The sequence below is a fragment of the Takifugu flavidus genome, chromosome 8 (genome assembly GCF_003711565.1).
Source record: "Takifugu flavidus isolate HTHZ2018 chromosome 8, ASM371156v2, whole genome shotgun sequence".
Lineage (NCBI taxonomy): Eukaryota > Metazoa > Chordata > Actinopteri > Tetraodontiformes > Tetraodontidae > Takifugu > Takifugu flavidus.
This window is the reverse complement of record NC_079527.1, coordinates 12598629-12626009: the sequence shown is the minus strand read 5'-3', so window position 1 is coordinate 12626009 and position 27381 is coordinate 12598629. Positions and strand designations below refer to the sequence as shown.

Below are 27381 nucleotides of genomic sequence, written 5' to 3'. Positions count from 1 at the left end.
TGCCGCGTGCAAACTTTGTTCCCATGGTGAACATGGAACAACACTTCAAAAATAAGGATCCAGTGAGGCATATCATGCTGTCACCGGGTGAACATAAATGTGCGTTTGAAACACGACATTTGAGATAAAAGGAGGAAATATTTCTCCAGAATATTGCAGTAATGGGGCTGCTAGTCTGAGTTCAGCAGATACCACAGGGGTATCAAGCCCATTTTAATTGCTCTACCATCACATCATCACTCCATATCAGAATGAAAGGAGCCACGTTAAAATCTGGTGCTCTGCCGTCATATATGATCCACAGAGCAGATGCAGCACATTAATAAAGCAGAAGGGGACTAAAAGACAGTGCTAGCTTTTAGAGACTGTTTTCTGCTGGTTGAAGATGATGCCTTGTGGCATTCCTGCTCTTTTTCAACTAGTAATACAGCTAAAGTGTCCCACTCGTACTCGGGTCAGATACCTTTACTGTGCTGCCACGTCTGGAACACTTAGTAGCATCTTTGGAAGCCTTTTCTGGAACTTTTTTGGAATACAGCCCAGACAGGTCACCAGACAGATGCTGGACTCTGAAACCCTAACCAATCGTCGGCTACGACCCCGATTCCACGGCCCCCATGTCTCCAAACATCATAGACACCTCTCCAATAAACTCAGGCGGAGGTGCAGGACTCACATTTATAGCTAGCATTAGGCTGGCTTAAACTTCTTTTCCAGTTTATCCTCCCTGACGTGACTGATCTGCAGCAGCGGTAATGATGTCATGCCCACATTTTCAAAGACACATTAAGGATTTGTCTGTATGGAATAAGTCATATAAATGAGTTACAGTTAGCTAAAGCCTTTGTAGCCGAGGCTCGATTTTGCATTATTAATCAACAAGACTTCCAAAGCTGCCATTCAGAAGGACAACATTTGATTATCCTTGAGGATAATGAGTGTTTTGACTTGTGTACGGGGTTTTCCATGTATTTTTGGGCTGAGATGTATGCGTGAAGTGTCTGACCTGACGTTCACCACTGACTCATTCTGACTCAGAACTTTGCAGTAACAAGCACTCTTTTCTTAAAACACCGCAAAACTGTTAGCATTCACTCCACTGGCCCAACTCGGTTATCTCCGGTAATTACTCGGGAAAGCCGACGCAGCTTTCCGATGAAAACAGCCCAACGGCCAGCGCCGCTTTCCGGGACAAGGACAAATGTTCCTCCGACAAATTTGCATCATAGTAATCTAAATGTCAGCTCGGCATGTTTACGCGGCACTGCTTCAATCACCGAGAGGCTCCTCAGGGTCTGGGTGTGAAAAGACTTTTAAAGCTCCGTGTTCCATCACCCTGATGCGTGTGATAGATACAGTACGACACCTCATCTAATCTGTCCCTGCAGAAGCCCCGAGTGAGTCAGTAAAAACCCAAAACAGCCACCATCCTGCATCAGAGCCGCCTTCTCTGCACCCCCCAGACCCGAGAGTGGCCATGATATCATGTTGGCACCCTGGCAGCAGGTATGACATTGACACCTCAGAGAGATCCACCTCTGGCGGAGCGTCTCTGGATGCTTTTCCACAGCTCACAACTTCATTCGGAATTCTCCTGCCATTCAAACAGCTGTGGTGCACGTTCGAAGGCGAGCGTGAGCTCAGAATACAGAGGAGGTGGCATCCAAGCCTCAGCTTGTGTACAGTATTTTGATGGAGCCTGTCTCCGTCTGCCAACAGCAGAAGCTCCTGCAGTTCCTCTGTCATCCTTCAGCGTGCCGTTCGCAGATTTGTGGTCCCATTGAGCTGCGGATGAATTATTAATCAGCCCTCTCCCGACTAAATGGGCTTTTAATTGTAGATTCTCTTGTTTGACAACAACAACAGAGACACAGGCCTTCGATGCAAACTGGCCATCCATCACTGTCCGTCTCCAACGCAGCCTCTTTCACGATATGTGGACAGGTTACAACCTGCACAGGGAACTGATTGACTGACAGTGCAAAGCCCAGAATAATAGAACATTTTCCTCATATTTTACATGCCAGGATCATGTAATAGCATCACTCTGCCTCTCAGGGCAACGACACCACAGGAGGGACGACAGATGTTGCTGTTTTTTGTGCAGCCTGAGCATAAAAAGCCCAAAGAAAGAGAAGATCGGTGCTGTATTGGCAGTAATTCATCAAAAAAAATGAGTTGAAGGAGCTGAAATCCATCAGAAACTGCAAAACCTATCGGACCTTTTCTGATGCTGACAGTGAAAGTGGGGATAAGTTTGACAAACGCACGCAGAGGCTGTTTCCACTACAAAAAATATTGTTCTGAAATATTCTTATTCCAGGCAGCGTGGAGTCCTCCCGTCCAGAGTTAAGCACTCACAGAAGAACCAGACTGTCAGGGTCATTTTAAGGGAGCACGCTGGCATCTGTACCTACAGCAAACACAGGTAAGAGTGACCCTTCCAAAACATTCAAATCATCGATATGAACTGGAAGGGGGGGACCGATGCAACAATGCAGCCTGATGAGCTCCAGTCAAGCCGTCAGCCTCCTCACGCACTGATACCCGCAACGCCCGCTGTGAAAACCACCAAGAAGCTTACCTTCTTCATTCCATCCTAACCGGCTGCGGATGGGTGTCTGTCGCAGGGATAGTTATCCAGCTCCGGTCTGCTGTAGAGCCACTGTCACTCAGGTGTCGGGGAGGTAAACAAGAGCAGAATATTCTCTTTTATCCTCTGGCTGTGCGCTCGAGTCTCGCTGCGGTCACCGCTCGGTGCTCCTCCGCGCAGGTGTCGAAGCGGTTCACCGCTTTACGGACGCGTCCATCGCGCAGGCGAAAACGCAGTTTGGAAGCTGCCGGTGATGATGCTGCTGCTGCGGCAGCCGTCGCTCCGTCGAGACGCGGGATGAGGGAGGCGGTGGGGGCGGGGGCGGGGGTGGGGGCAGCCGAGGACCCACGACAGAACACGCACAAATACACTCATCGGACCCGAAACCGCCGTCTCACGAGCAAACGGAGGTTGATGAATCATTATGCGCACTGAGAGGCAACATGCGCGCGCGGGAGAGCGTGCGTGCGTGCGTTTTATCCCGCAGAGTGATGCTCTTTGATGATTCAGACGGAGAAAAGACGGACTTTAAAGGAGAAATTCATTGTAAATAAATGTGGCACCGCATTCTTTCACATTCGGGACAGGAAAACCACACACACACGCACGCACACGCACACACAATCAAGTTATTGATCATTTAACTGATGTCATTATTTGTAACAGCCACAAACTGGATGTAATTAAACACGATGATACTAATAATACAGCGCTAACCTATGATTCTAAATGGAGACCAGGGCCTAATCTAGCCTGTATATATCAATATATCTGGCACAAATGTGTTAAAATATGCACTTTTACTTGTCTTTAACTTTCTGGAGGTGATATTTACTTTATTTTTCCATCATCTGTAAGAAATCCTTAGTAAAATGGCTCAAAAGTTCATTTTGACTTAACTATATAGCTGACGGGGCAACTGAGGCATTTTTCTCTCAATAAATCTGCATCATCTATCACATGTGTATACGTTGACAGGGTCGGGACAGATATGGATGGCAACTCTGGCTTGACTGATGTGGAGGCTGCAGCTGTGAGATAATAATGTAACTTTTCTATACATTTGTAATCTCCTATATTTGTTTTTCTGCCCGTCTCCACACTGGTGCTGTGTAAACCTGGGGATCAATAAAAGCTCATTCTTTACATTTTCGAGAGCGAATAAACAATATTATATAGATCTTGTTGTCTTCCATGAGTCCTGTGCCATCCCAGTACATACGTGCCCCTGTTGTTGATGCATGTGAAGGAGACAAATAGATGATCTGCTTCAGTGAGAATTAAAGCAGATTGTACAGTAAATATCATTTAAGGGATTTAATTGCGCACATACACAATTTGCAGTTTTTAATATTGTTTTAGCCTATAATGCGTGTGAGATAAGTGGACCGTGTTTAATTAGCTCAGCACCACCGCCTCGAATAGCAAACATACTACCAATGCTGGGATTATGGGATGTCTCAAAATGACAAGATGATTCATGCAGTCATTAAATGTGGTTTTTGCCCTTAAACTTAATTTATAGCAAATGTGGATTATCAAATGGAAGCAAACAGAAGAGTGTTTCACTCTTTTCTCAGCAAAAAGGCACCAAAATGAAGTTTTCCACTGCTTCTTTTTTTTCCTTCACAAAATCGTGACACTTTGTTGGCAGAGAGGGTGAAAATAGTGGGATAGTGTTTGTCTCTGACCTCCCCGTGGGTACTCAGGCTAGTGAGTAGTGTATGATAAAGTGAGTGTTTTGGAGGAGGTAGAAAGCTGTTCCACAGTCAGCTGCCAAGCTCTGTTGCATGCTTCAGATCGCTGCGATCTGTCATTGACAATCTGTTTCATGCAACCGGTCCCACATTCAGCACACAGCTGAAGACAAATGGTGCCTCATGCCATTGTATCTCCATATTTCTGATCATTCTGTGTGTATTTTACTGGTCTATTTGTGAAAGAGCCATAAATCCACAGATTCTTTTCCCCAAATATTGCAATCAGATTTAATAAAATAACCAGATGCAGCCATTATCAGTCTGTGTATCTACCCACTAAACATTAGCAGTAGATATGGTGGCAGGTACTTTGCCATAAATTGTCCCCTGGAGCCGAGTTACAAAGGACCAAACAGGCCAGGGGCCACCCTTTGTCCTGTCTTTCTTTATTATAAAACGGTAAAAGAAGAGGCAAGAGGACAAACGTACAGTACCAACATTGACCGCTAGATGGCAGGTTCAAATCAAAGTTCTCCTGGGGGAGAGAAGCCTGATTTCTGTGTCGATATAATTTATTCCAACCATTCACTCATTAAAAACAACATTTGTATATGTAACGACTGAACTGATTTTCCTCCCAACACATTAAATCTAATAGAAAATAGAACACCACATTTCAAATGAGTGAATTAACAGAGGACTAACATGAGATAAACTGATATTCAGTTCAAGTCCATAGAAAAAAAGCTACAGTTAAACGTTCTTAACATTGTTATACTATCTGCAAACCTCATTTTCATATCATTGAATATCACATCATATATTTTCCATCATCTCTAGATGATCTAAAAGCATGTCGTGTCCTCTGCCATAAATAACATGGCTCTTCCTGTGGAGGTTTGGCAATATAATTCATACGGCTCCTCCTGCTCATGCCCCCAAGATATCACAGCAATTATGCGACTCTGTAGGAGCAACCTATTTGGGGAAGGTCCTCTTAAAAATAAGCAAGGGGAGTCACAACCGCCCTGCCTCTTCTCCTGCTCCTGACTGGACTGTTAAGCCGGGCACGTGTCATTACTCGCTGTGACCCTGCGTGTCCATCTAAACGGTAGCAGCGAAGAGGCGGTGACGTTGGAGCCATCCTACGAACGCTGGCATTTGGATGTGTTCGCACGCCTGCGGAGAGGCGCCAGTCCCACTGTGCGAGGCTGAGTCTCCATTTTAGTCAGTTAACAGATCTGTGCCACTCGCTCAAGGCTCAGCCAGAGAAGAATCTTGCTTGTTTTCTTTCTTCCACGCGTATGCTCAGGTTTTAAAATCATTAACTTGTTCATTAGGTGACTAATTGTCTTTGTCACCAGGGTTTGAGACTGCAGTCAAGACTCTTGACTTGAGTATGTACAGACAACGTCGGACAGTTTACAGCCAGAGGGAATAAATTAGATTTGTTTACTGTCAACTTCACCGTTACCCACGGTAAAAGTGCATCATCATTCTATGCGGCTGAGGTGGGGGGGAACTTAGTGAGCAATAGTTTCTAACAGGAATAGAATTACTTTTATTTCTTTTTTGATTTTGAAAAGACAGATATCCTTTTTCACGCAGAGAAAAAAAGAGCATCCGATGTTTCATATTTGCACATTACTCCGGTCACTTTTTCCTCTCTATGTCTTTTTTATGGGGAAGAATATTGCTTAAGAAGCAATAAAGAAGAATGTTTCAGCATGTTTATGCAGCGAACCAGGCTTTGAGAGGAATAAATCTGATTTAGGGCCAATTTACTGGCCCATTTCCGAGCCCCTAGCTGGGCTATCATGGCTCCAGATGTAGCACGTGAAAGTCTCGCTGATGTGAGTCCACACATAAACACACAGGCTCAGATGCACAGAGGCAGTGGAACAAGAGGGTGCAGCAGAGGAGAGGACAGTGCAGTAGGTGGGCGAATGACATTTCATTATATTATCCATGTAGAGTAATCAATGAGCACTCACCTGTGGAGGGAACGGGGACAGAGCAGAGAGTGAGAGCGCCTGTGGGCATGTCGGATGAAAGCAGTGGAGGAGAAAACACAGGGAACAAAGGGGAGGAAAGCAGGGATGAGCAAAAGGAGCACAAACCGAGGGGGAAAACTGAGATTAAATAAAGCAGATGGTTACGCATGGACAGGAAGAGGACTGGAAGTTTAAAAGTTGCCTCTGTACTGCAAAAGAGATTTTAATCCGCTTAATCACGTGAAGTGTGACGAAATTATTCTGTTTCATTTATGTCCAGAAACCTCTGCTGCTAAAAGAGATGGGGCTATTCTACTGGTGCTACCTGGAAATGCTAATTTTAGACAGCAGATTTGAGGGCGCAAGGCCTTTATTTGTGTTTACATGATGATCATCACAAAACCTGCGCCCCCATCCTGAGCGCCCACCCCACGTCCATCAGCCTTATTTTAGAAAGAACCAGCACCACTCATGCAATATTCAGGGGGGGGTGTCTGCAGGAAATGTTTGCATGCTGCAATCGTGGGTCAGGTTTGGTCAAATTGGCTTCTATTTTTAACCCCCCCCCCCCCTTGCCTTGTGCGCCTGGAACAATTCAACAATCCAGGCAGCAGTGGAGTTGGTTTTAGCAAAAAAAAGAGTCTAACACATTTGCTTTGATTTTAAATGTTTAAAGAGTAAACAGGAAGTGCGATTTAAAACATCTGTTCTACTAGAGGTTATGACATATGAGGGATTAAAGATTCAGAGGGACTGAAGACTGGTTACAAATCATTGACTAATTGTACTGTGGGGGCTCTGATGTGCACCAGATTAATGAACATGTGCTGGTCGACTTGAGGCAGGATTCTCAGACAACCACTCACGTGCATCTACGGCTCCTCTTTCAAGTCTTTTATGGTACAGTAAAACACCTTCCCCATAACAGTGTGGCCCTGCTGTGTATAAGTCAGAATCAACGCTACAACTGACAATTAAGGGCCATCAATCATATGAAATAAAACAAGAAAAAAATGCTCTTGTATGAAACCAGGCTATCCATCACCAGGCATGGAGAGGAAAGTCATCCATCACACGCGTTTTATGAAAATGGCCAAATAATAAAGGTGAAGATAATTATTTTCAAGTCAAGAGGTGAACTTTTTAAACATCTCGAGGGTCTATATCTCCAGGTACATACATCAAACTGTTTTCTAGGTTATATCTAAAATACTCTCAACAGACTTTGTACATTATTTTATACAGCATTTATTTCATGTTGGAAAGTAAACATCAAGACATTGTGCAGAAATGTAGTTTGTGGAGGGTACAAGACTTAACTGTAAAACTGTAGACATACACTAATGTATAGAAATAAATGTTTTACGTTAATTTCAGCAGCTCTTTACTGTAGATCAGACACAAATAGTAAAATAATACTTCCATATGCTCCACTATATTTGTGTTTGTACCACATAATGACAAAGGGTTTTAAAATGTACAACAAGATAATGAAGTAAAGAATCATTTATTTTTAACTGATAAAAGTGTAAAATATGAGTTTAACTAGAACAAAAAGGTTGAGGGATTTATAGGAAGAGCAAACCCCTCAACTCAAACGTGATGTTAGTGCGCCCTCTAACGGATCTAAACATTAGTACACAAATACATTAGAATTAGAATTAGAATCAGGTTTATTGCCATTGTTCATGTAATACACAGTATTACACAAGCTAGGAATTTGTCCTGGTGTGACGCTGCGACATTCAACATAAAAAAGACAACATTAGAATAAGATAAATAAAATAAGACATATGTACAGTATATATATAAATAGTAAGAAATAGTGCAGGTCAATGCAGGAGTAATGTGACATGATTTATGTAATGACATCAAAGGTATTATCGCTTTATATATTAAAAACAAATAAGGATAGTTTGTTCACACAATTTTTTATTTGTTGTTATTCAAGGTAGTTTTCTGTGTCAATTGGACTCTTTCGTTTTTAATTATTGAATTATTAAATTGTTGGATTTATGTAGATAAAATAATTTAGAAACGTTACTGTGCATTTCGTATCGGGTTTTATTCAAACCGAAGGCATAGCAAATGTGAAAATATCTGGAAATATTCCGTTAAATATAAAAAGAAAGTAAACTTACGCGCGACGAGTTCAGACTTCCGGCTGCGCCGCGGTGGGCGGGGTTGACCCGGATGGAGGGGCGGGACAAGCGGCGGGGTCAAAGTTGAACTCGTATTGCCTTTTGTGCCAACCAGAAGAGTGGAGTCCGATCGAATAACGGTGGCTTTTCCCTCTTCCCCGGATCCTTTCAAAACTCCCTCCCGAACCTCTCCCCTTCTACCCTACCCACCCCCTGAACGCACTTCAAGGGACGGTTCGGGTAAGACTCCCAGACATGGCTTTGTTTTCCCTCGCTTTGCTTTAGAGTGAAGGACGGGATAACGGTGTTCCTCCGTGCGCTCCGTAGGCCGCGGGATCAGGCTATTTCTTGAATCGGACGCTGCTCGCTATCTGCATGGAAATTTACCAAAGCCATTTCGCTCCGGTTTTCGAGTTAGCTGGTTATTAGCCGGTGGTTCTAAACGGTCGTTTAAATAACGACCGACGTATTGTGCGATAATATCCGCATATTCCCTGTAGTCGACGATATAAGAAGTTACGCTTCAAATGATCCGATGCTAAATTAGCCTCCGATCTCGCACGCGTGTCCAGGTTGGTATAACACACAATCGGCGACCATCGTGCTAACCTGGGCGGTTTCTGTGGTTTCCAACGGTACATGTGATCGCTTAAATCTAAACCATGCTCGTAGGCAGCGTGACTTTTGATCGCCAAGCTATGATGATAAGCTAAGTGGCCACCGCCGTGCAGTTACGGGAAGTAGTCATCGCCAATGTGATAACAGTGGGTCATTGTGCTGGCGTGAATAAGTGGAGTGAGGCCAGTCTAATGTGAATTACCGGACTGAAACGTCCCATTCTTTGGAAATGGATAGCTAACGTTCATAATGTACATTACGAGCCCCGTCTGACAGGGTCTTTACTGTCTGCAACGCCTAATTGTGCTCTATTGAAAGCAGCTTTTTGAGTAACCGTGGCTTTCCAATAACGTGTCCTCACAACGACGTTTTCCATCCGACTGCAGACGTTCAGCCAACGACCAAAGACGTGCTCTTTTTTGGCCACTTTAGTGTTTGGAATCCGCTGCAGAAATGGACTCAAGTCTGGTGGAAGGAGGGCTTAATGTAACCTTAACTATCAGGCTACTCATGCATGGGAAGGTGAGTACAGCAACCTGGAAGCATTTCATTAAGGTTTTCAAGCGTGAATGCAATGTAAAACTGCTTGTTTCTTATAATATACTTTTTTTTTGCAGGAGGTTGGAAGCATCATTGGCAAGGTGAGCTGCTGTTGGTGCCAAAATTCATCTTATTCTTTTTGGTATTTAATTTTTTTCTGTTTAATATTTCTGGTATTTCTTTACAGAAAGGGGAGTCTGTCAAGAAGATGAGAGAGGAGGTGCGATGTTTTTCTTGTTTTATTGTACAAATAAGAGTGATTACCAGTAAGACAGCAGTGACCCGTCTGTCACAACGATGGCCGCAGTTAATTTGGTATTTCCTGTTTCCTGTGTCTGCAGAGTGGCGCTCGCATCAACATCTCAGAGGGGAACTGTCCAGAGAGGATCATAACCCTGGCAGGGCCGACCACCTCCATTTTCAAGGCCTTCTCCATGATCATTGAGAAACTAGAGGAGGTTGGATTTCCTGCTGTTGGATCATAGAAGCAATAAAAGTATAATTGTCACTTATGCTTTTTTTTCCTCCATTTTCTGCCCAGGACATAAGCACCTCGATGACGAACAGTACGGCCACCAGCAAACCACCGGTCACCATTCGCCTTGTTGTGCCTGCCAGTCAGTGTGGCTCACTCATTGGCAAAGGTGGCTGCAAAATCAAGGAAATCAGAGAGGTGGGTTTGTATTCCGTCGTTGGGAACGAGTCCGTATTTTTGATAGCCGGTGTGTAACTCTGTCACATGGTTATGCCTTTGTAGTCAGCAGGAGCTCAGGTACAAGTAGCAGGGGACATGTTGCCCAACTCAACAGAGCGTGCCATCACCATTGCAGGGACCCCACAGTCCATCATTGAGTGTGTCAAGCAGATCTGTGTCGTTATGCTCGAGGTATCGTCTCGCTCTGTAAGGCCGCTTCAACGCTGTTGGAAATGTGCAGCGGCTCAGTTTTTTTTCTCTTCTTAGTCTCCACCAAAGGGAGTGACCATCCCATACAGACCCAAACCCTCAGGCTCTCCTGTCATCTTTGCAGGCGGTCAGGTAAATGTTTTCCTGGAAGTGTACCCACTTGGTCTAGCAGCAATTCTGGTTAGGACACCTCGGGCTGTTTTCCTGGTGTTCCGTCACTGTTCTTGTGGCACACCGAGGACGGAGGACTGATGGATATTGAAATACAGACTGTGTGTGACTCTGGCTCGCCCTCTTAAGCGTTGCTCTCTCCTTGCAGGCATACGCTGTCCAAGGGCAGCACGCCATTCCACAGCCTGATGTAAGTGAAGGGCCCTCTGTAAGTGATCCAATATATTTGAAACTTCGGTCCTGGGGAGCCATGCCACCTCCTTATTTCATCCCTCTGACTATTATTTACCCATCCACCACTGCCTGTTACACATCTCCTTTTAATACATTCAAGTTACGCACGTAGTTTACATTAACCAAGACATCCTTTACTTTTTTCATGTCCCATCTCATTTTTTCCTCTCATCAATTTTACAAGGGAAATATTTACAAAATTCCGGCTGTATATTTTTTTTCCCCCTTCATCAGAATCGTCCTTGTGTCTTTTCCCTCCACATTTCAACAGCTCACCAAACTTCACCAGCTGGCAATGCAGCAGAGCCCCTTCCCAATTGCACATAGCAACCAGGGCTTCCAGGGTAGGTGGGCAGATAACTCGTATGATATAGATTTGCGATCATCAAGACACTCACTGTGGTTTCTCTGGTACCCTCAGCTGGGATGGACGCCTCTGCGCAGACTGGCTCTCATGAGCTGACCATTCCAAACGATGTAAGTCATGAAGATCGCACCTCCAGCCTGATTTTTTATTTATTTTTTCCTTCTGTCGTTCCCGGTACGAGTCATTTGTTTTCCTCCCCCAGCTCATCGGCTGCATCATTGGTCGCCAGGGTGCAAAGATCAACGAGATCCGCCAGATGTCGGGCGCTCAGATCAAGATTGCCAACCCCGTGGAAGGCTCCACTGACAGACAGGTCACCATCACTGGCTCTCACGCCAGCATCAGCCTGGCTGAGTACCTGATCAATGCCCGGTAAGATGAAAACAGTGATAATTGAACAGCCCGGATCATTTTTGAGTATTTTCGGCACTTTACCCTCCGCTGAACGTGACGGTTGACTTGGTTCCCCTCAGGCTGTCTTCTGAAGCTACTGGACTCGCAGCCAACTGACGCAGAGGCTCTTCATCAGCACCTAACGTAACCACCACCGCCACCCAACACCCCCACTTTTTATCCAGAGGTCCCTTATTGAACTTAATGCAAAAAACAAAGTACTAGAAACTCACCGTTTTCTCCTCGGCTTTGTTTATAAAACCTGCTCGGTCATCATCATGTATTGGTATTCTATTTATTTATTGATTTTAAATTCCCTTTGCATATAGTTTTTAAAGACCTCCCAGTTTATTTTTGCTCTTTACTGTATATCTGTATGATCTTCTTGATATAGGTAAAAAGTTTTAGAAAAATCTGAAAAGACAAATGTTTTCTTATGTCAGATTTTTCTTAGAAAATGTAAAAATGAAGAAAAAAAACCACATTGACATTATAGATGGACTGTTTTCCCTTTCCTTTTTAAATATCTATTTATTTTTATTTAATGCACAGCTTGTGAGTACAGTAGAACTTAACAAAATTTGCCATCTTCAGTTTGAAGCTGTACTTCCTGAATAAGGCATTGTGGGTTTAAATGGGTTTCGGTCGGATCCGGTTGAAGAAGTATGCAGGCAAAGCCTTTTAGTCAGAACGTTAAATGTGAGAACATGAAGCTACATTTTGTCTCGCCTTTTTAATTTGTTAAAGAAAAAACTGTTTTGTGTCATTCCTGTGTTTCCATCCGTTTTATTTCTCATTCAGGTTCTTTTGAGTATTGGAGTGTATTGGATTCTGATTTTGGTGGGTGGGTTCTGGACACCCTGGGACGTGCTTAAAAGAGAGCAACATATTTTAATTTTCCCTGAAATTACTAAGACCATAATGATAATGACAATAACATTGAAATGTTTGTGTTAAATAGAGAATATTTTTTTTAACTGCAGGGTTGGGGAATGCTGCAAAGGGCACAACTACAAGACATATTGGTCTTTATAAGTATATTATAATAAACTAGAAGGAGAAATATAGAATTAACACTCCTTTCCTGCTATCCTTTTTTGCCTGGGTCAGATTTTATTTTTTATTATTCTTTGCAGGATGAAGAAACTCACGATTTTGTGCACGTTTTCAAACTTGTAGATCTGGGTGCAATTAAATTGTTGAAGAATTGAAATGCAGAAATAAAAAAGATGTGAAATGCTTACCAGACTGTCCTGTCTAATGTTTTAGCCGCGCTTGCGGAGGCTCATTAATCTGTGCGTGTGGAGGGATTATCTTTGGTAAATAAAGTCGAGGTGAGGGAAACGGTAGAAAGCTCAGGATTGATTACGCTCAAGTGGCCACTGAACTTTCCTCTGGAGCTTCATGGCCAGCAAAATCTGGGGGGGGGTGATATCTTGTCAATATGGACTCAAATCTCCGAAGAAGGTAAAAGAGCATCAAATCTGATCCCTCAAAGAAACAATTACACATTTTAACCAATACATCATTTATTGTTGCTCATAATATTTTGCTTTAGATATAACTCCTATGTTACAGGTACAATGTGCAATGCTGTATAAAACCAAAACATTCAAACCCAAAGGATACTTAACGTTTCTACTCGTAACCACCACGGAGAAGTGCACTATTCCTTATCTGGCTACTTTTGCAGTCACCTTAAAGGGTAAAAGAAACAGCTGAGGTGTTTTTATTATTATATTTAATCAACCATTTGGTTCATTCCTCTATAAAGTAGTCCTTTTTTATATTAAGTCTTTAAATTCAAATTTTTTTCAATGCAACTGAACTGCCTCCAATGAAAAATGGTCCGTTGAGACAATTGTACTAAAAATATGGGTGTGTTTTAATAGAAGTAAGATGTCTAATGCCTCAGTCCTGCTTAAGATGAGCAGCTCGGGGCTACAGTAGCTGCTGTTAGCATTGGGGGTGCACGATCTGCCCCTCCAGGAGCATCTAATTGTGACCAAACCTTTGTTGAGCTAGATGACCTGGTTAGCAGAGCACGCTGGCATTAGAGGTCACTTCTGTGTAAACACACGCTAATTGAAAAAGTCAAGACAGTCACTAATATGACCCAGCCAATTAGTCCAAACCAGAATCTGGCGATACAATTTGGGGAAAAAAGTGCATTTGGAGTCATCTGAAAAATGTCTCCTTTCAGCTAAACTGATTTTTTTTTAAAAATCAATTATTTTTTCCTCTATATTTGAAACTCAGTAGATGTCGGGTTAAAAAAATAATATATAAACTACTGAGAATCCTCATTGTGCATCGTTTATGATGTCTTGGTGAAATATTCGTCCTTAAGTCCGTTTTTTTTTTTAAGTGCTAACATTGATAAGAAAAAAAAAATACTTTTGGGAATAAAAAAGTGTAAACTTTCACAAAATATAAAACTGACACATTCAAACCGTAAATTATAAACATGTAGTCATGCATTTGTTCACAGGGCTGCATACCGTTTAGTCTTACATTTTATCTTACAAATAAAATAAAGTTAAATATTTCTCATGTGGTACGTCATGGGTATTTACATTATTATTCATTAGTATTTGATGCATTGGTGTGTGGAGGGCCGCTCCCAGAGTGAGGATTAGTGTTTTTTTAAAGGACGACGGTGGTGGTATCTTGTGCGCGCCTGTGCATCTGTGGAAGGGTTTTTGCTGAACTGGTGCTGCGGCTGAGGGTACCGCCTACAAAACAAACCCTGTTAAACTGAAAAGGACATTTTATCCGATGCCACAAGCTGCCAGAGTCACCCACATCAGGGCACGACGGGTGTCTTAACGTCGCCTGACTGAGGTCAACAGACGACCCGACAACTGGTCACAGTCTGAGTGTAGAAGCTGGGAACCCCCCCGTGACAACAGTAACATACTGCACTGACAGGTAAGTGTGTGTCTGTGATGGCTGCTCACTGACAGGTGATCGGTTGGGGGCTTATCAAGTGTCCGGGTTTCTACAGAGGCCCAGAGTGGGGCGTCTGTGTGGAGCCCTGATACAGCTGCGATGGCGGAGCCCAGGCCCCGGCGCTGGGAGGACGGCTCGGTTCTCCGCTGCCAGACTGGTCCAGCTCAGCGCTGTCGCAGTCCGAATCATCACACAGGGCGCGACTCTGTCGAGAGGCAGCAGGAAACTCATAAGTCCGGGACATTAAATGTCCCCTCCTGCAAAAGTTGGGTTATCTTTTAAATCCCAGACGCTTGAAATAAAACTATAAATGCAGCACTGGCACAGTGGGACCACTCAGAACCGTTTATCGGCATGTGTATTGAATCTTAGGATGAAGATTTACAGCCCACTGATGTGAAATGATTAGGATTGATTAAATAGCTAATGGACTGGTGTCTGGATAGATTTTCTGGTGTGTGGAGGAAGCTCCAGAACTGACGCCGGCGATTCCCCGCGGAGTTTCTTTACCTCATTGGGATTCTGCCCAGCATCCAGCTGAGCTTTAGCCTGGCCCAGCGCTCCGTCTCTCTCCGACAGGCCGTCGGACGCTTGTGCGGGATCGGTGTTGTCGGCCGGGATCTCCGAACCCTGAGACAGGAGGTCGTCGCTGCGGTCGTCCAGTCTGTCATCCGTGTTAGTGCTGACCACGTCAGGGGTGCCGCTGTGGGAGTGGTCAGTGGTGTGACCCTCCTCGCCATCGGAAACGGACAGGTTCTCTGAGCTAAAGGTCGAGACCGACTGGCACTTGGTGATACTGGTCGGACGTCTGCGGAAAACACAAACAGCAACATCTCTCTCTAAACAAATCGTCAGCGGAGGGAAGACAGTATGTGGAAGCACGGCGAGTTATTCACCGTCTCCGTGGCAACTCAACCTCACTGTCAACTTCACCCTCCTCCTCTTCTGATGACACTCCGCGTCTCTGAGGTTCAAAAAGAGAGAGAACGCACGCGTGAACGCGGCGGCAGTGTTCTCAGTGCGGGAGTGTGAACTTATCTCTGACGGCCTACCTGCTTCCGTGTGATAGCTGCCCTGTACAGAATGGCTGACGGAGTGAGGTGCTGACTCCCGATGCCCCCCGACGCCCCCCGTGGCATCCTCACGGCCCCAGCTCCTTCCTCTTTGTCCTCGCCGTCGAGTAGTAGGCGCGGAGATCCCAGAGAGGCTCTCCTGGCTGCTGCCCCTCTCCCACACGGGGAATCCGGGCTGCTGGAGAACGGGAACGACGCGGCGTCCTCGCTCGGCGTGTCGCTGCGCGGGGGAGTTTCTGTGAGGTCGTCGAGACCAGTCGCCCCGGCCTCTGATCCCCCTAAACCCGCAGAGGCGCTGAGGCTGCCTCCTCTCTCAAAGCAGCCCACAGAGGGCTCGCCTTTTTCCTGGGCCTCTGCCTTCAGCGTGGTGCATATAAGGTCTGGGCTGGAGGAGGACAGCTGCCTCTGCTGCTGCTCGTGGCCGAGGCCCCGCAGGGCAGCAGAGGGCTCCAGCAGCTGCTTGGAGGTATTGGTTGTGGAGCCATTCGTCTGGGCAGTCGAGTCCCTGTTAGGAGAGGACTGATTTGCCTTAAGTCCAGCCAGGTCCCCACTGCTGCCTTTACCCGGCTTGCGGTGGCGAGTCTTTACCCTTCGGGACCGGCTGGGAGAAGTGGAGCTTCTGTTGGGGCACGCTGGAATAGTGATTTGCATCACGGAAGAATCCATTTTGGGAATGATTACCTCAGATTTGAGGATGTCTGGCCTGGAGGAGCAGAAGGGACTCGTCAACAGCAACAACAACTCACAAACCTGATAAATATTCATTAATTCACTTCAGCATCTTTCATGAACTAAAAAGAAGCTGCTGATTGCGAGCAGAATTATTTCTTTTAAAGTCTGTAAAAACTCCCCCTTGTTAAACATCAGCTTTACATTTGATGATATCCAGTCCCTCATTTACAAGGTCCTGACCTCAATAACTGGAAATTAAGCTCCTCACTTTGTATTTTCTTCAAAATTGTCCAGTCTGAACAGCTCCTGTGAGTCTCAGCAGCCCCGTTAGACAGTAGAGTTTGAATTCAGCCTCGTACCTCTTTCCTGAAGGAAGCTTCTGTGGAACATTTCTCTTCTTGATGAGCTTGTCCATAGTGTTTGAGGAGCTGCTCTGTCTGGAACTGTGGTGCTTGAACAGACCTGGGTACTTTTTATCCAGGGACTGCTCTCTCCTGGAACCAGAAGGACAATGTCAGTGTTTGGGCTTCTGCTGATCCGTAAACTGTTTCTGGGCTTGTTCCTACCTCTGCAGCTCTTTCTCTTTCAGCTCCAGCTGCAGCATAACGGCGCTCAGCTCCATGTAGAGATTGTTAGCTCTCTCCAGTTTCCTCTCATAGTGCTCACGAATATCCAAAGCATGCCTGAGAAGATAAACATGCAAACATGCCACCATGGTGGACAGACCCTGATGTGGCACATATGAGCTAATATGTAATAGGATTGTGTAACGGCTGGATTTGCTGAAAAGTTTATGTTAAAAAGAAGCAGTGGAGACCTGAGCTCCTCTCTGCGTCTGTTGATTAGTTCTTCATCAAGCCGGTGGAGACAAGTACCCTCCGACTTGATCTTCTCAAAGTGCCGTTTCACCTCTTCTCGCCATTCAGCCTGATGAGAGAACATTCTGTTAAAAGCCGTCAAACTTCCCCCTTTTTTTCTCTACAGCAGATACAGTCTGACTGCAGCCGAAAGCAGAGCTGCATGAATATGATGTAAATTGAACACGTTCGTTTAATTGATGGGTTCAATCCATCGCTCATTTCCTGCTGTATTGAAAGAAACATTCCTCTCCAGTATGTGCATTTGGATCCATTTTTACATATTTTTGCAGTTAAACATAAGGTCGTTCAGTAACCGTACCTGAGACTTGAAGTACGTCTCTTGTGGGGTGGACAGCACATCAGCAGACGCAATGTCCAAATGGAGGAGGATCTGACGGAAAGAGGGCCTATTTCTAGGCTTACAATTCCTGCAAAGCCACAAAAGATGCTTGTCTGACCAATCAATAAACTACAAACCTGTCCACAAATCCACTCTCAACCTGTGCTTCTGTTCCTTTCTGCACTTTTTTCTACCTCTGGTTCTCTGCGCATGTGTTTCAGGGACATTACCAGCACTGTCTGAGGAGGATCTTGAAGCCGTCAGGGCAGCTCTCGGGTATCGGCAGCTGGAGGCTGTTGTTCCCCACACCCCAGATGATGGCGGAGGAGTCCACATCTTTATAAGGGATCTCTCCTGTCAACATCTCCCACAGCACCACTCCAAAGGACCTTAAAGCAAGTGACGTTTTATTTATTTAGGAAGTTTGGATGAGATCATGATATGTTTAATTGATAAAGAAAAAAAGAAGGTGCCTTCGAAAACAGGTACAGGGCATACAGTACAGTGAAGCCATCACACAGCATATCAGTACGGATTAAACTAAAAATGTGCTCAGATTCAATTTTAAATTGAGTTTAGCCTCACTGGTTTACTGTAACGGGCAATTGTGCCTCTCTGTTCCAATATCACCTGTATATTTAGGCTCTTTTCAGCTGTAATGTAAACATTTAGCTTCCGTATTTTTTTTAAAAGTCCATTTTAAACTCAATTCAGCCCCCCTGTGTCACTATAACCAGTGTAATACCCGGTCTGTTCCAGTATAACCAGTCTGTGCCTCCGTCGTTGTCTAGAAAAATATACTGGTGCATTTGAGAGTTTGACATACCAGATGTCCACCTTTTCGGAGACAGGCTCGTTACGAATGACCTCAGGGGCCATCCAAGCCACAGTCCCAGCAAACGACATCTTGGTACTCTTGTCGCTGAGCTCCTTTGAGGTTCCAAAGTCAGAGATCTTTACCAGGTCATCGTGGGTAATCAGCATACTGAAAAACACAAGATGCAGGCTTAATAAAAGCAAGCTGAAGCATCAGTCCCAGGATGATGGCTGTGCTACGTGGCTCCACTTACTTAGGTGACTTGAGGTCGCGATGGATGATTTTGTGAAGGTGGAGGTAGTTCATGCCACCTGCAATGCCCATAGACCAGTCAACCAGGAGGGACGGGGTGATTTTACGACCCGCCCTCAGCACCTCATACAACTGGCCTTGAGCACAGTATTCCATTAGGATACAGTAACAGGGAGCCTGTGTGCACACGCCCCTGTCAGGAAGCATCAGATAGTCAGACACTGAACAACAGCACAGGTGAGCAGACAGTAATGCACGCTATTAAATACAGTTAATGTTCTCTAGTCATGCAATTAAGTCATCTTTTAAGCTTGTGGGTCTAAGGGAGATCTGGATTTTCCTTACTTGAAAGTGATGATGTTGGGGTGCTTGAGTTTGCGTAGGTGTTTGATCTCAGTCTCCTTGATGTCCCGCACTTTCTTCACGGCCACCTCCTCTCCGTGGAACTTGCCAAGGAAGACGGCGCCCTGTGCCCCGCTGCCCACCCACTGCAAGTCAGAGATTTCCTCAAAAGGAACCTCCCAGGACTCTGGATGCACAGCAGCAGCAAAAACAAAAGTGTGTGCAAACGTGAATGAAGTATTTTTCTCAGTTAACACGCACATTGTAACAGATTTGCACGCTTCAGAGGAATTATTTAAATCACACCCATTACACAATGTGAATTATCTACGGTTCCAGCTCTGGGCCGATCGGACACACAGGAGTCAGGAAGGTTTGCTGAGCAAATGTTGGGTTCGTGCTACATAATAAAACCAGCTGAAAGGACACAATTAGAGCCAACAGGGCAACAGTCGTGTTCAAACAAATGCCAATATTGACAACTAAGTCAGAGGATCATAACATTCCTGTCCAGAGATAAGGGATAAATTGAGGGGAAAATCCACAGCGCACTCATAGCTTAATCTGTCATCTGTCAGGCTGACTCTCGTTAAATGACAGCGAGCACACAGTCGCTGCAGAGAGACCAGCCGGCCTGAATGAAAGAGACAGGCGGATCAATTCTTCATGAGGTTCGCTGAAGTTTCCAGCTCCTTGGAGTCTGACCGCTGCGGTGCGGAGGCAGACGCACACACGAGCACAGGGACAGACTGTAAACAGAAACGCCACCGACAGGATAAGGAGCGTTTAACAGAGGGAAATTAAAGGCAAAGTTCAGAGAGGGTGAAAATGCTTCTTCCATCACATCTCTGCTGTGGGAAGCGTTCCATTATAAATCACGAGATACAGTATTCAACAACATTTAATCCAATTTCGATTTCAGCAACAGTAATCACAGCTGTTATATGTAACCGGTGCAAATTCTGCAGAGAAAGGCATCATTTTCCACATTTGATGTGCATTTCTGACAAAAGATGAAGATGTTCGGATTGAACCTTTGGAGTCCTCTTTACATTCACACATTCATGCACATTTCCATGCACTGGTGGCACTGATGGGTGAGATAATCAGTCACACACTCACACAGTGACGAGGCTCCAGTCAGCAAGCTGGTGTAAACTGCATTAACGGCCCATCAAACGGCCGATCTTCTGATCATGAAGCTATTTGCTGACAAAATAACATGTCGTCGGTGTGATATCTTCACATACCTTCGTTACTGTGTTTGTGTTCAGTGGAGTAGGCCTTTCCGATCATGGTCCAAACCGGTTTTAGGCAGCCAAACAGTCCCTCCAAAAAACCTCCGCTTCCTGATTGTAGCCGAATGTTCTCTGACTGGCTCCGAACAGCGCCAGCCTCTGGGCTGTGCCCAGCTTCGGCTCCACCGCCACACTGGCAGGCCTCATGTTCATGTAGTTTTAGCACGCTGTTGTCAAAGTGCGCTGAGGGTCCATCACTGGGAGTGGGGCTGCTGCCCCCCGGCACCACCTGTGCGCCCGTGTCAATGGATAGCACGTTACGTAGGACACACTGTGTGGGGGTCAGGTCCGTTTCGGGGGTACATGCAGGGGTATCTCCATCGAGCCTTCGATAGAGCGGTTCTGAGATGGGAGTGCTGAAGCCTGAGAGGGAGGGGGAAGGGGCACGGGGCTCATGGATACAGGTCCCACTCATCAGGGGTTTCCCCAACACAGCAGGTTAGGGTGGATGAATGGTGGAGCGATGAGAAGGAAACCTGGGGGAACAGAGGAGGTACAGTTACACTTTTATATATTGTTTAAAAGAATGTTCTCTATTTAAGAATCCAGACTACAGATCTTGGACCTTTTCATTGGTTGCCATATAAACATTCACTCTTTTAACGCACAGAATTAAACACACGGTGTAGATCCACCTGTTTTTTTAACAGCTGTTTGCATTCATTGTCACGAGATTACTTCAATCATCACTAAATGTTCTACATTTATACTCGGAGAGAGACTAGGCCTTCCCTTTTACCATTATCTCACATACAAGTTCTACATTTTTGACATTAGTAACTGATTCTGTTTCAGCACTGGAGAGCTCCATTAGCAAAGAGGAGCTCTCCAGTGCTGAACTGATGCTCCCCCTTCCATCTTTGAAGAAATCACCAGAATCATCACTAAAATTATCTTTTACGAAGACAAAGCAGAAATGGCTGCACCGCTTTAAACACCTAAATTCTCCAAATTCTCTTCGAAACGTGCAGCAAAGCCTCCTCTTGCTGTCTATGAATGGGGAACCAGCCACCCCCGAGAAGCCATCATCCAGAGAGGAGATGGGCTTTATGAATGAACGGACCCACGGAGGTTGTGCGGTCCACGGACCCGACAGTCACCTGTGTGTTATCTGTCACCCTGAGGCGCATCTGTCCCACAGCATCACAGCAAAGCACCTGCACTGTCAAGCACTGCGTGGACGGCGCTCTGTTCATTTGAGGAATATGTCCACTTGCATAACCACCTTTGCGTGGATCTGTGCGCAAGCCCGTGCGTGCATACATGTGCGCGCGACAGTACGTTAGGGCTATATAGAGGAGAGGGAGAAGGAGAGTATGAGTGTGTGTGAGAGAGAGAGAGAGAGAGAGAGAGCGAGAGAAAGCACATGTATCCGCGTATCAGCTCCATTTCTTACACTGCAGCACCGCATGAGGGTAAGCGCGGCGTGTGAGTGCGTGAATTAACGGCAACAAACAACCGCCGGGCCTGTGCCGAAGGACCAGCGCACATACGCACACAATTGCAGGAAGATCAATCTTTAAATAACTGAGGATGTGATGATGACTCTCAGCAGCATCACAGGCGACGTGCATGAATCGCGAGCCTGTACCTACTATGCTCCGTGCCAAGTGAAACTGTCGCAGCGTCTCCACATTTACCCGCACATTCATCCCACAACGTCGTTTCTCTTCGCTGCACAAATATGATTTTATAGTATCCGTCGACGATGATTGGTTTCCTGGCAGCGTCGGCTCAGTGGTGCAGTGTGAGCGGCGTGAACGCTAGTGCGCCGAGCAACGGCATCATGCCCAACGGCGCGGTCGATTTCTTATTCAATCAACATTTAAACCGGATAGTGTGACATTCCCATACCTTTCTCCCTGGTTGATGTCGCGTTGTCAAGTGAAGGGGTGGGCTCGGTTTTCTATTTAACGGAGATAAAGAGCAGCAAACCGTTGTTTTTCTTCCGCCGGGGCTGTGCGCCGTATTTGTGGTCCCAATATCCCAGAGTTTCACGTTACCGGGATGAATCCCAGCAGGCAAATTGTGTTATCAATAACCGGGGACCCATGCAACGTGAGGCGCGCTGGGTTTTTCGGGGGGAGGGAGCTGTCTCCTTCCCAGTGCTCAATTGACGTCACGGAACTGTGGGATGCGCCGCCAGGGGGCGCGTCCAGCGCTCGCTACAAGCGCATTGATACACAAAGACTTTGCTATCAGTTTCCGTCATCACATCAATAATTTCCATATCCAGTACGTGTCGTTAAAGGCGCACTGACTGAGTCGACGTCTGAGCCGTGCTTCCAACAGAAGAACCGTTTAGAGAAACCATCTGCCGCTGCTGATGTGTCCTTGAGCAAGGCGCACAGCTTCACGTACGCCTTTGTGCAACGGACCGTCCGAGTGTACATCCCTGAGCAAGAAAGGCTCACAAAACCCCTAAAAAAAATCACGCTTACTGGTCCTTAAAAAGCCAGTAAAAATAATCAAGGAACTTGCAAAAGGTTCGGAACGCTGTAGATTTTAACCTATGATAAACACTAGAGATTATTTTGGGATTTTGCTTGGATCATTGTCTGATATTTATATGCCCTTTTAATATTTTATAAGCTGTTATTTAAAAGTATAGATAGAGAGGAATCAAACCACAGTATTCTGCAGAATTGCAACAGAACGCGCGTTAGAAACGCCAACATCAAAACAATCTGGCGCTTATTTTGCATCTTGTGTCTGTAGTGTCACTAAGAAACCGATAGAGGGCAGCACGTGACTCTTTTTTTTAATCGAAACCGGACTCGTTAGGTTTTTGACCCTCTGAGTTGCCGTAGTTGACACGGCGGGACAGACTTAAATAAGGAATCTGTCTGTTAAAATCAGGCCAACATAGCATGTAGCTTTAATTTGCTGTTTGGAAGTAATTCAAGAGACAGTGAAAAGGACGGGATATAAGGTTTGGTAAATATTACATGATGGTTTTAAGACAAGTGTCAAAGTTAAAGCAGGCGGGTAGCTAACCCATTAGCATGTGGAAATGAGGTTCTTCTAAAGGCTTTACGTTTCCCGTTTTTACTTGGCTCTTGTGGTAAAAACGTAAAATCATCATCATCTACCACGACTACCTGATTAAAACATGGTCTTTTCCCAGTTAGGATGTGTTCGCTGGCGCTGTTTCCTCCTCCGCTCCCCACTGGACAGACCACTCTGTGCGAGTCCAACAACGAGCTGCTGTCCAGAACCTCCATTGATGACCCACAGAAGCAGGTCTGGCTCTGATCCATTTAGTACAGAAAGAATCCGTCAGTGTTACCAGGTCTGAAACGAGCTGCCATGGCAACAGTTCTTTCTGTACAGTCGATCTAACATAAGTAGATATCTTACCAGTGTTTTCTGTAGTCGCAGATATAAGAGGCCGAACCTGGCCCCATAGGAAGTGCAAGAATGTTGGTGTAAGAGCTGAGTTAAGCTACATAACTGTGTTTTCTCTGCAGGAGTCCAGTCCTTTGAGTCTGTATTTTCCTCGAGAGTCTCTGAAGCTCCACTGTCGCACAGAAAGCAGCAGCAAGGCGGCTTTTCTGGATCACTCTGAAACCCTGTGGATGAGGAGTGCAGCAGCATGGTAAACTCACACAAAAGGAGGCAAAAAGGATGAAAACCAATTAGCTCTACACCGTCTATCCATTAATCATATCAGGTTCCGTGAAATGTAAGAAAGCGAGTTCAAAAAGAAGTATATCGCATATAAGGACGTCTGAGATGAGTAAGGATTAAAAATGTAATGTTATAAAATTTCCACATGAGCAGTTTTCATATTGCAACAAAAAAAACTCCACTATTATTAAAATCTACTCTTCTATCAGGTATTTATCCAGTAACTCCACCAGCACCAATCACATGTAACACTTAATCTGTCCATTTCAGGAGGGATGGAGGCTTCACAGGACTACTTAATGAAATAACCAACTCGCATACTGAGGGTGAGTAATGAATGGTCTTCTGTTACGCTATAAATTGTCCATATTTCCCAGTTAAACCTGTATATTTGCTAATGTGTATGCAGTGCCCAAGTGGCTATCGGTGACCTGTGGTTGTATTTTGGCATTGCTTCAAAAGGTGTCGTCATTTCATGGTTCGCTCTTTCCTCATTTAGCAGTAAGTCTCACTCATTAAGTCAATTTGTTGTTCACCCTGAAACCCAGCTGGCTGCTGTCGTGCCTCATAAATCTTTTTGGTTTGTGTTTTTAATTCGTAGCTGAGCAGCGACAACATGATTGCAGAGTTTTCTCAGGTTTTAAATTGGTAAGTTTTATCATTGCAATGGATTATTTTCTATGCTAAAGGTTGAAGAAGAGGATCATCTCCTTTTAATTGTATAAGATCGCACCACATTTCTACTGTTTAGGTTAATATAATGATGGTAGCATTTTCCTATACTACAGAAACGTATGTTAATGTAATAACATAATAACATTACTATCTGGACTGATTCTGTTCCCGTTTTCCAGGTCTGACTGTGTGGTGCGAGCCTTCGCTTGGCACCCTCATACTGATAAATTTGCTGTGGCTCTGATGGATGACTCTATTAAAATCTACAACCCCAAAAGGTACATTTACCCCACGCTATATTTCATATCAGAGTGGTTTAAAAAAAACAGTGATTTATAGTTTAGTGCAGTTAAAAGTGTGTTAACTTTCCCCAATGAGAGTTGAATTTGACTAGATGTGTGTCAAAATCCTCGAGTTTCTCTTCACATCTTTCGTAACCGTAAAACTGCTGCTGAATGTTGCTTTGTTTTGTCTCTCAGTGCAACAACGCCCACGTTAAAGCACCGTCTTCAGAGGAATGTTGCGGCTGTGCAGTGGAAGCCGCTGTGTGCCTCGGCCCTCGCTGTTGCCTGTCAAAACTGTTTACTGGTGTGGCACGTGGACCCCTGCTCCCTCTCCACCAGGTACCTCACCTTCAGTGGCAACTAAAAAGTCGAGTATTAGGATCCCAAGTCCTTTTACATGACGTGTTGGGTTGTGATTTAGTTTAGTTCATCATTACCAATTTTATTTCTGTGCTTTAAAATGTCACATGTCAAATCCAGCACTATTTCTCCCTCTGGCCTTCAGGCCTTCATCTGGCTGTGCTCAGGTTCTGTCTCATCCCGGTCACTCTCCTGTCACTTCCATCGCCTGGTCTCCGAGCGGCTCTCTGCTTTTGTCGGCCTCGCCGACGGACACCGCAATGATGGTATCAAGCGGCAACCTCACCCTTGACCTTTTAGCTATAACGTAGAATATGTGTGACCCGGTCATTGAATATCTCATAATCAACATACCCTCAGAAATCGAGTGTTTGTGTTTCAGGTTTGGGATGTTGCTTCAGAAAGTTGTGTTCCACTTCAGCGTGTTGGAGGAGGCGGCGTCAGCTTCCTGTCCTGGTCTCCTGATGGGAGTCATGTTCTCGCTTCTACCCCGGCTGCCCTGTTTAGGTAAGAGACAAAACTTTTAATCTGAAGATTAGTGGGAGAGATGGGCTTTTTAACCATGAATACATAATTATTTTTCCAAACTCAGGGTTTGGGAGACCAGGATGTGGACCTGTGAGCGTTGGCCATGTTTAAAAGGACGCTGCCAGGTGAAGTTCTCTTACAATTGGTGTTTACTCAGGTTAGAAAAGTAAGTATTTACTATATAATCTCGATGTATATTGTCCTCTTGTAGTCTGGCTGTTGGAGTCCAGATGGAAGTCGACTACTCTTCTCTGTTCAGGGAGAAATGGTCATCTACGCTCTCACCTTCACTGAGACACCAGGTAATTTACAAACTAACTTACAAAGTTACTTTATCTTGACCTTTATCAATGTATGGATATCTCTTCTTACCTGTATGATGTGACTCTTTTTCATCAGGCCCACCTACAAGCACATCAAAGGGGCCGCAGGCAGCTGCTGTCGTGGCCGACCTGTCGGAGACGACCTTTAAAACCCCAGACGGCGAGATTGTGTAAGACCTGTGATCAAAATCATTATGCGGTGTATTTATAACAACAGGCAGGGGACAAATGACATATTACGTATTTCATTCATCTAATATCTTCACCAGTGTTGGAGGGGAGATCCAGTCCTTAGCCTGGGACCCAACAGGAGAGCGACTCGCTGTGCTTCTCAAAGGTCTTTTTCACCCAGATGAACCCAATCAGTATCGCTATATTTTTATTCCAGGTTTTAATAATTCCTCTTCCTTATCTGCTCTCTCAGGTGATCCACACGCCACTGACCGGCCGGCAATCATCGCCGTGTTTAAGACGAGGAGCAGACCCATTTTTGAGCTTTTGCCATGGTTCGCACGTGAACTCTTGCAGAACTTTAGCTGAGTACTTTTCCAGGGTTAGCATGTGGTAACGTTCGTTGTCTTCGTGTTTAGTGGGTTTGTTCAAGGGGAGGCCGGTGCAGAAGCAAGACTCATGCAGTTCCATCCCAATTTCCAGCACGGAGCTCTGCTCACTGTGGTTGGTTTTACTTTGAATTTAATATTCTTGCATTCACCATATGACTTGCTTAACATGTCTCTCTGTTCTCAGTGTTGGTCCAGTGGAAGAATCACCCATGTGCCTTTCTACTTCCTGAGTGCCGGCATCCCTCACTGCGGCCTCAGTGGCAGCCCACTGCTGCCACGCCATCAGAGCAGAACCACAGACAACCAGTCTCTCTTCACAGAGCAGCAATCCTGACCTGCTGCCAGCAGACAACACGCAGTCGCCAATTACTGTTAATAGATGTGATGAAATGGTTTATGTTTAGAATAAATCCACCCTTTTCTGATGAATTGTTGAATTTTTGCTTGGGTATAAAGCAGCAAAAGTGAAGGATGTTAATAGTTAATGTTGCTACTGTTGAAAACACAAGTCATGCGTGACAAATCTAAGATTAAACTACGCTACATGCACACCCATGTGACAGAACCATCCAATTACACCAAGACCAGTTATGGAAGGAAAGCCAGGTTTATTTAATTTATAACCTAGCAGACTACATTTACATCTTGACCTGTCTACACATGGATGGAAATGGAAAAACTAACTAAAATAGTACTTTTGCTGATTTTCTCGTCCAACCTGCCACCACAGTCTACTAAAATATAAACTAATGGACCA

At 45.0% G+C, this 27381-nt stretch overlaps 4 protein-coding genes across 12 annotated transcripts in view; 2 read left to right on the top strand and 2 right to left on the bottom strand.

Moving 5' to 3' along the window:
• The window catches only part of dlgap4a (discs, large (Drosophila) homolog-associated protein 4a), a 45906-nt gene extending 42994 nt beyond the window's left edge, over nt 1-2912 (bottom strand). For 4 of the 5 annotated variants that reach the window (XM_057041424.1, XM_057041426.1, XM_057041425.1 and 1 more), the window contains exon 1: nt 2585-2912. The gene's annotated coding sequence lies outside the window, so the exon portion shown is untranslated. The remainder of the gene's footprint in view (nt 1-2584) is intronic. The other variant, XM_057041429.1, reaches the window with a different exon arrangement.
• A 5540-nt stretch (nt 2913-8452) lies between these two features.
• On the top strand, nt 8453-12898 carry pcbp2 (poly(rC) binding protein 2). Of its 2 annotated transcripts, none has more exons than XM_057041443.1 (13): nt 8453-8668; nt 9433-9568; nt 9664-9687; nt 9774-9806; nt 9928-10044; nt 10128-10259; nt 10344-10472; nt 10548-10622; nt 10810-10851; nt 11167-11239; nt 11317-11372; nt 11465-11634; nt 11736-12898. In XM_057041443.1, exons 2-13 carry the CDS (start codon nt 9500-9502, stop codon nt 11770-11772), a joined length of 957 nt encoding a protein of 318 aa, XP_056897423.1. In that variant the 5' UTR covers nt 8453-8668; nt 9433-9499; the 3' UTR covers nt 11773-12898. The 2 variants fall into 2 exon arrangements, with proteins under 2 accessions (XP_056897423.1, XP_056897422.1); XM_057041442.1 differs by having other exon boundaries at nt 10810-10869.
• Nucleotides 12899-13166: 268 nt separating this feature from the next.
• On the bottom strand, nt 13167-23508 carry map3k12 (mitogen-activated protein kinase kinase kinase 12). 2 transcript variants are annotated; one of them, XM_057041434.1, is made up of 14 exons: nt 23363-23508; nt 20214-20737; nt 18967-19150; nt 18623-18814; nt 18379-18537; nt 17783-17941; nt 17532-17640; nt 17170-17279; nt 16919-17035; nt 16712-16846; nt 15660-16383; nt 15504-15571; nt 15118-15415; nt 13167-14812 (listed from the first exon to the last, which is right to left on the bottom strand). In XM_057041434.1, the coding sequence occupies exons 2-14, from the start codon at nt 20674-20676 to the stop codon at nt 14657-14659; spliced, it is 2874 nt and encodes a 957-aa protein (XP_056897414.1). In that variant the 5' UTR covers nt 20677-20737; nt 23363-23508; the 3' UTR covers nt 13167-14656. The 2 variants fall into 2 exon arrangements, with proteins under 2 accessions (XP_056897414.1, XP_056897413.1); XM_057041433.1 differs by lacking the exon at nt 23363-23508 and adding an exon at nt 22116-22587.
• On the top strand, nt 23034-27049 carry aaas (achalasia, adrenocortical insufficiency, alacrimia). Of its 3 annotated transcripts, none has more exons than XM_057041437.1 (17): nt 23034-23193; nt 23389-23504; nt 23732-23859; nt 24162-24217; nt 24301-24392; nt 24493-24539; nt 24746-24844; nt 25046-25189; nt 25356-25476; nt 25593-25717; nt 25803-25863; nt 25950-26040; nt 26138-26231; nt 26331-26398; nt 26486-26567; nt 26652-26736; nt 26809-27049. In XM_057041437.1, the coding sequence occupies exons 2-17, from the start codon at nt 23394-23396 to the stop codon at nt 26956-26958; spliced, it is 1554 nt and encodes a 517-aa protein (XP_056897417.1). In that variant the 5' UTR covers nt 23034-23193; nt 23389-23393; the 3' UTR covers nt 26959-27049. The 3 variants fall into 3 exon arrangements, with proteins under 3 accessions (XP_056897417.1, XP_056897419.1, XP_056897418.1); XM_057041439.1 differs by having other exon boundaries at nt 23047-23193; nt 23393-23504; XM_057041438.1 differs by having other exon boundaries at nt 23048-23198.
• Nucleotides 27050-27381: the final 332 nt, after the last annotated feature.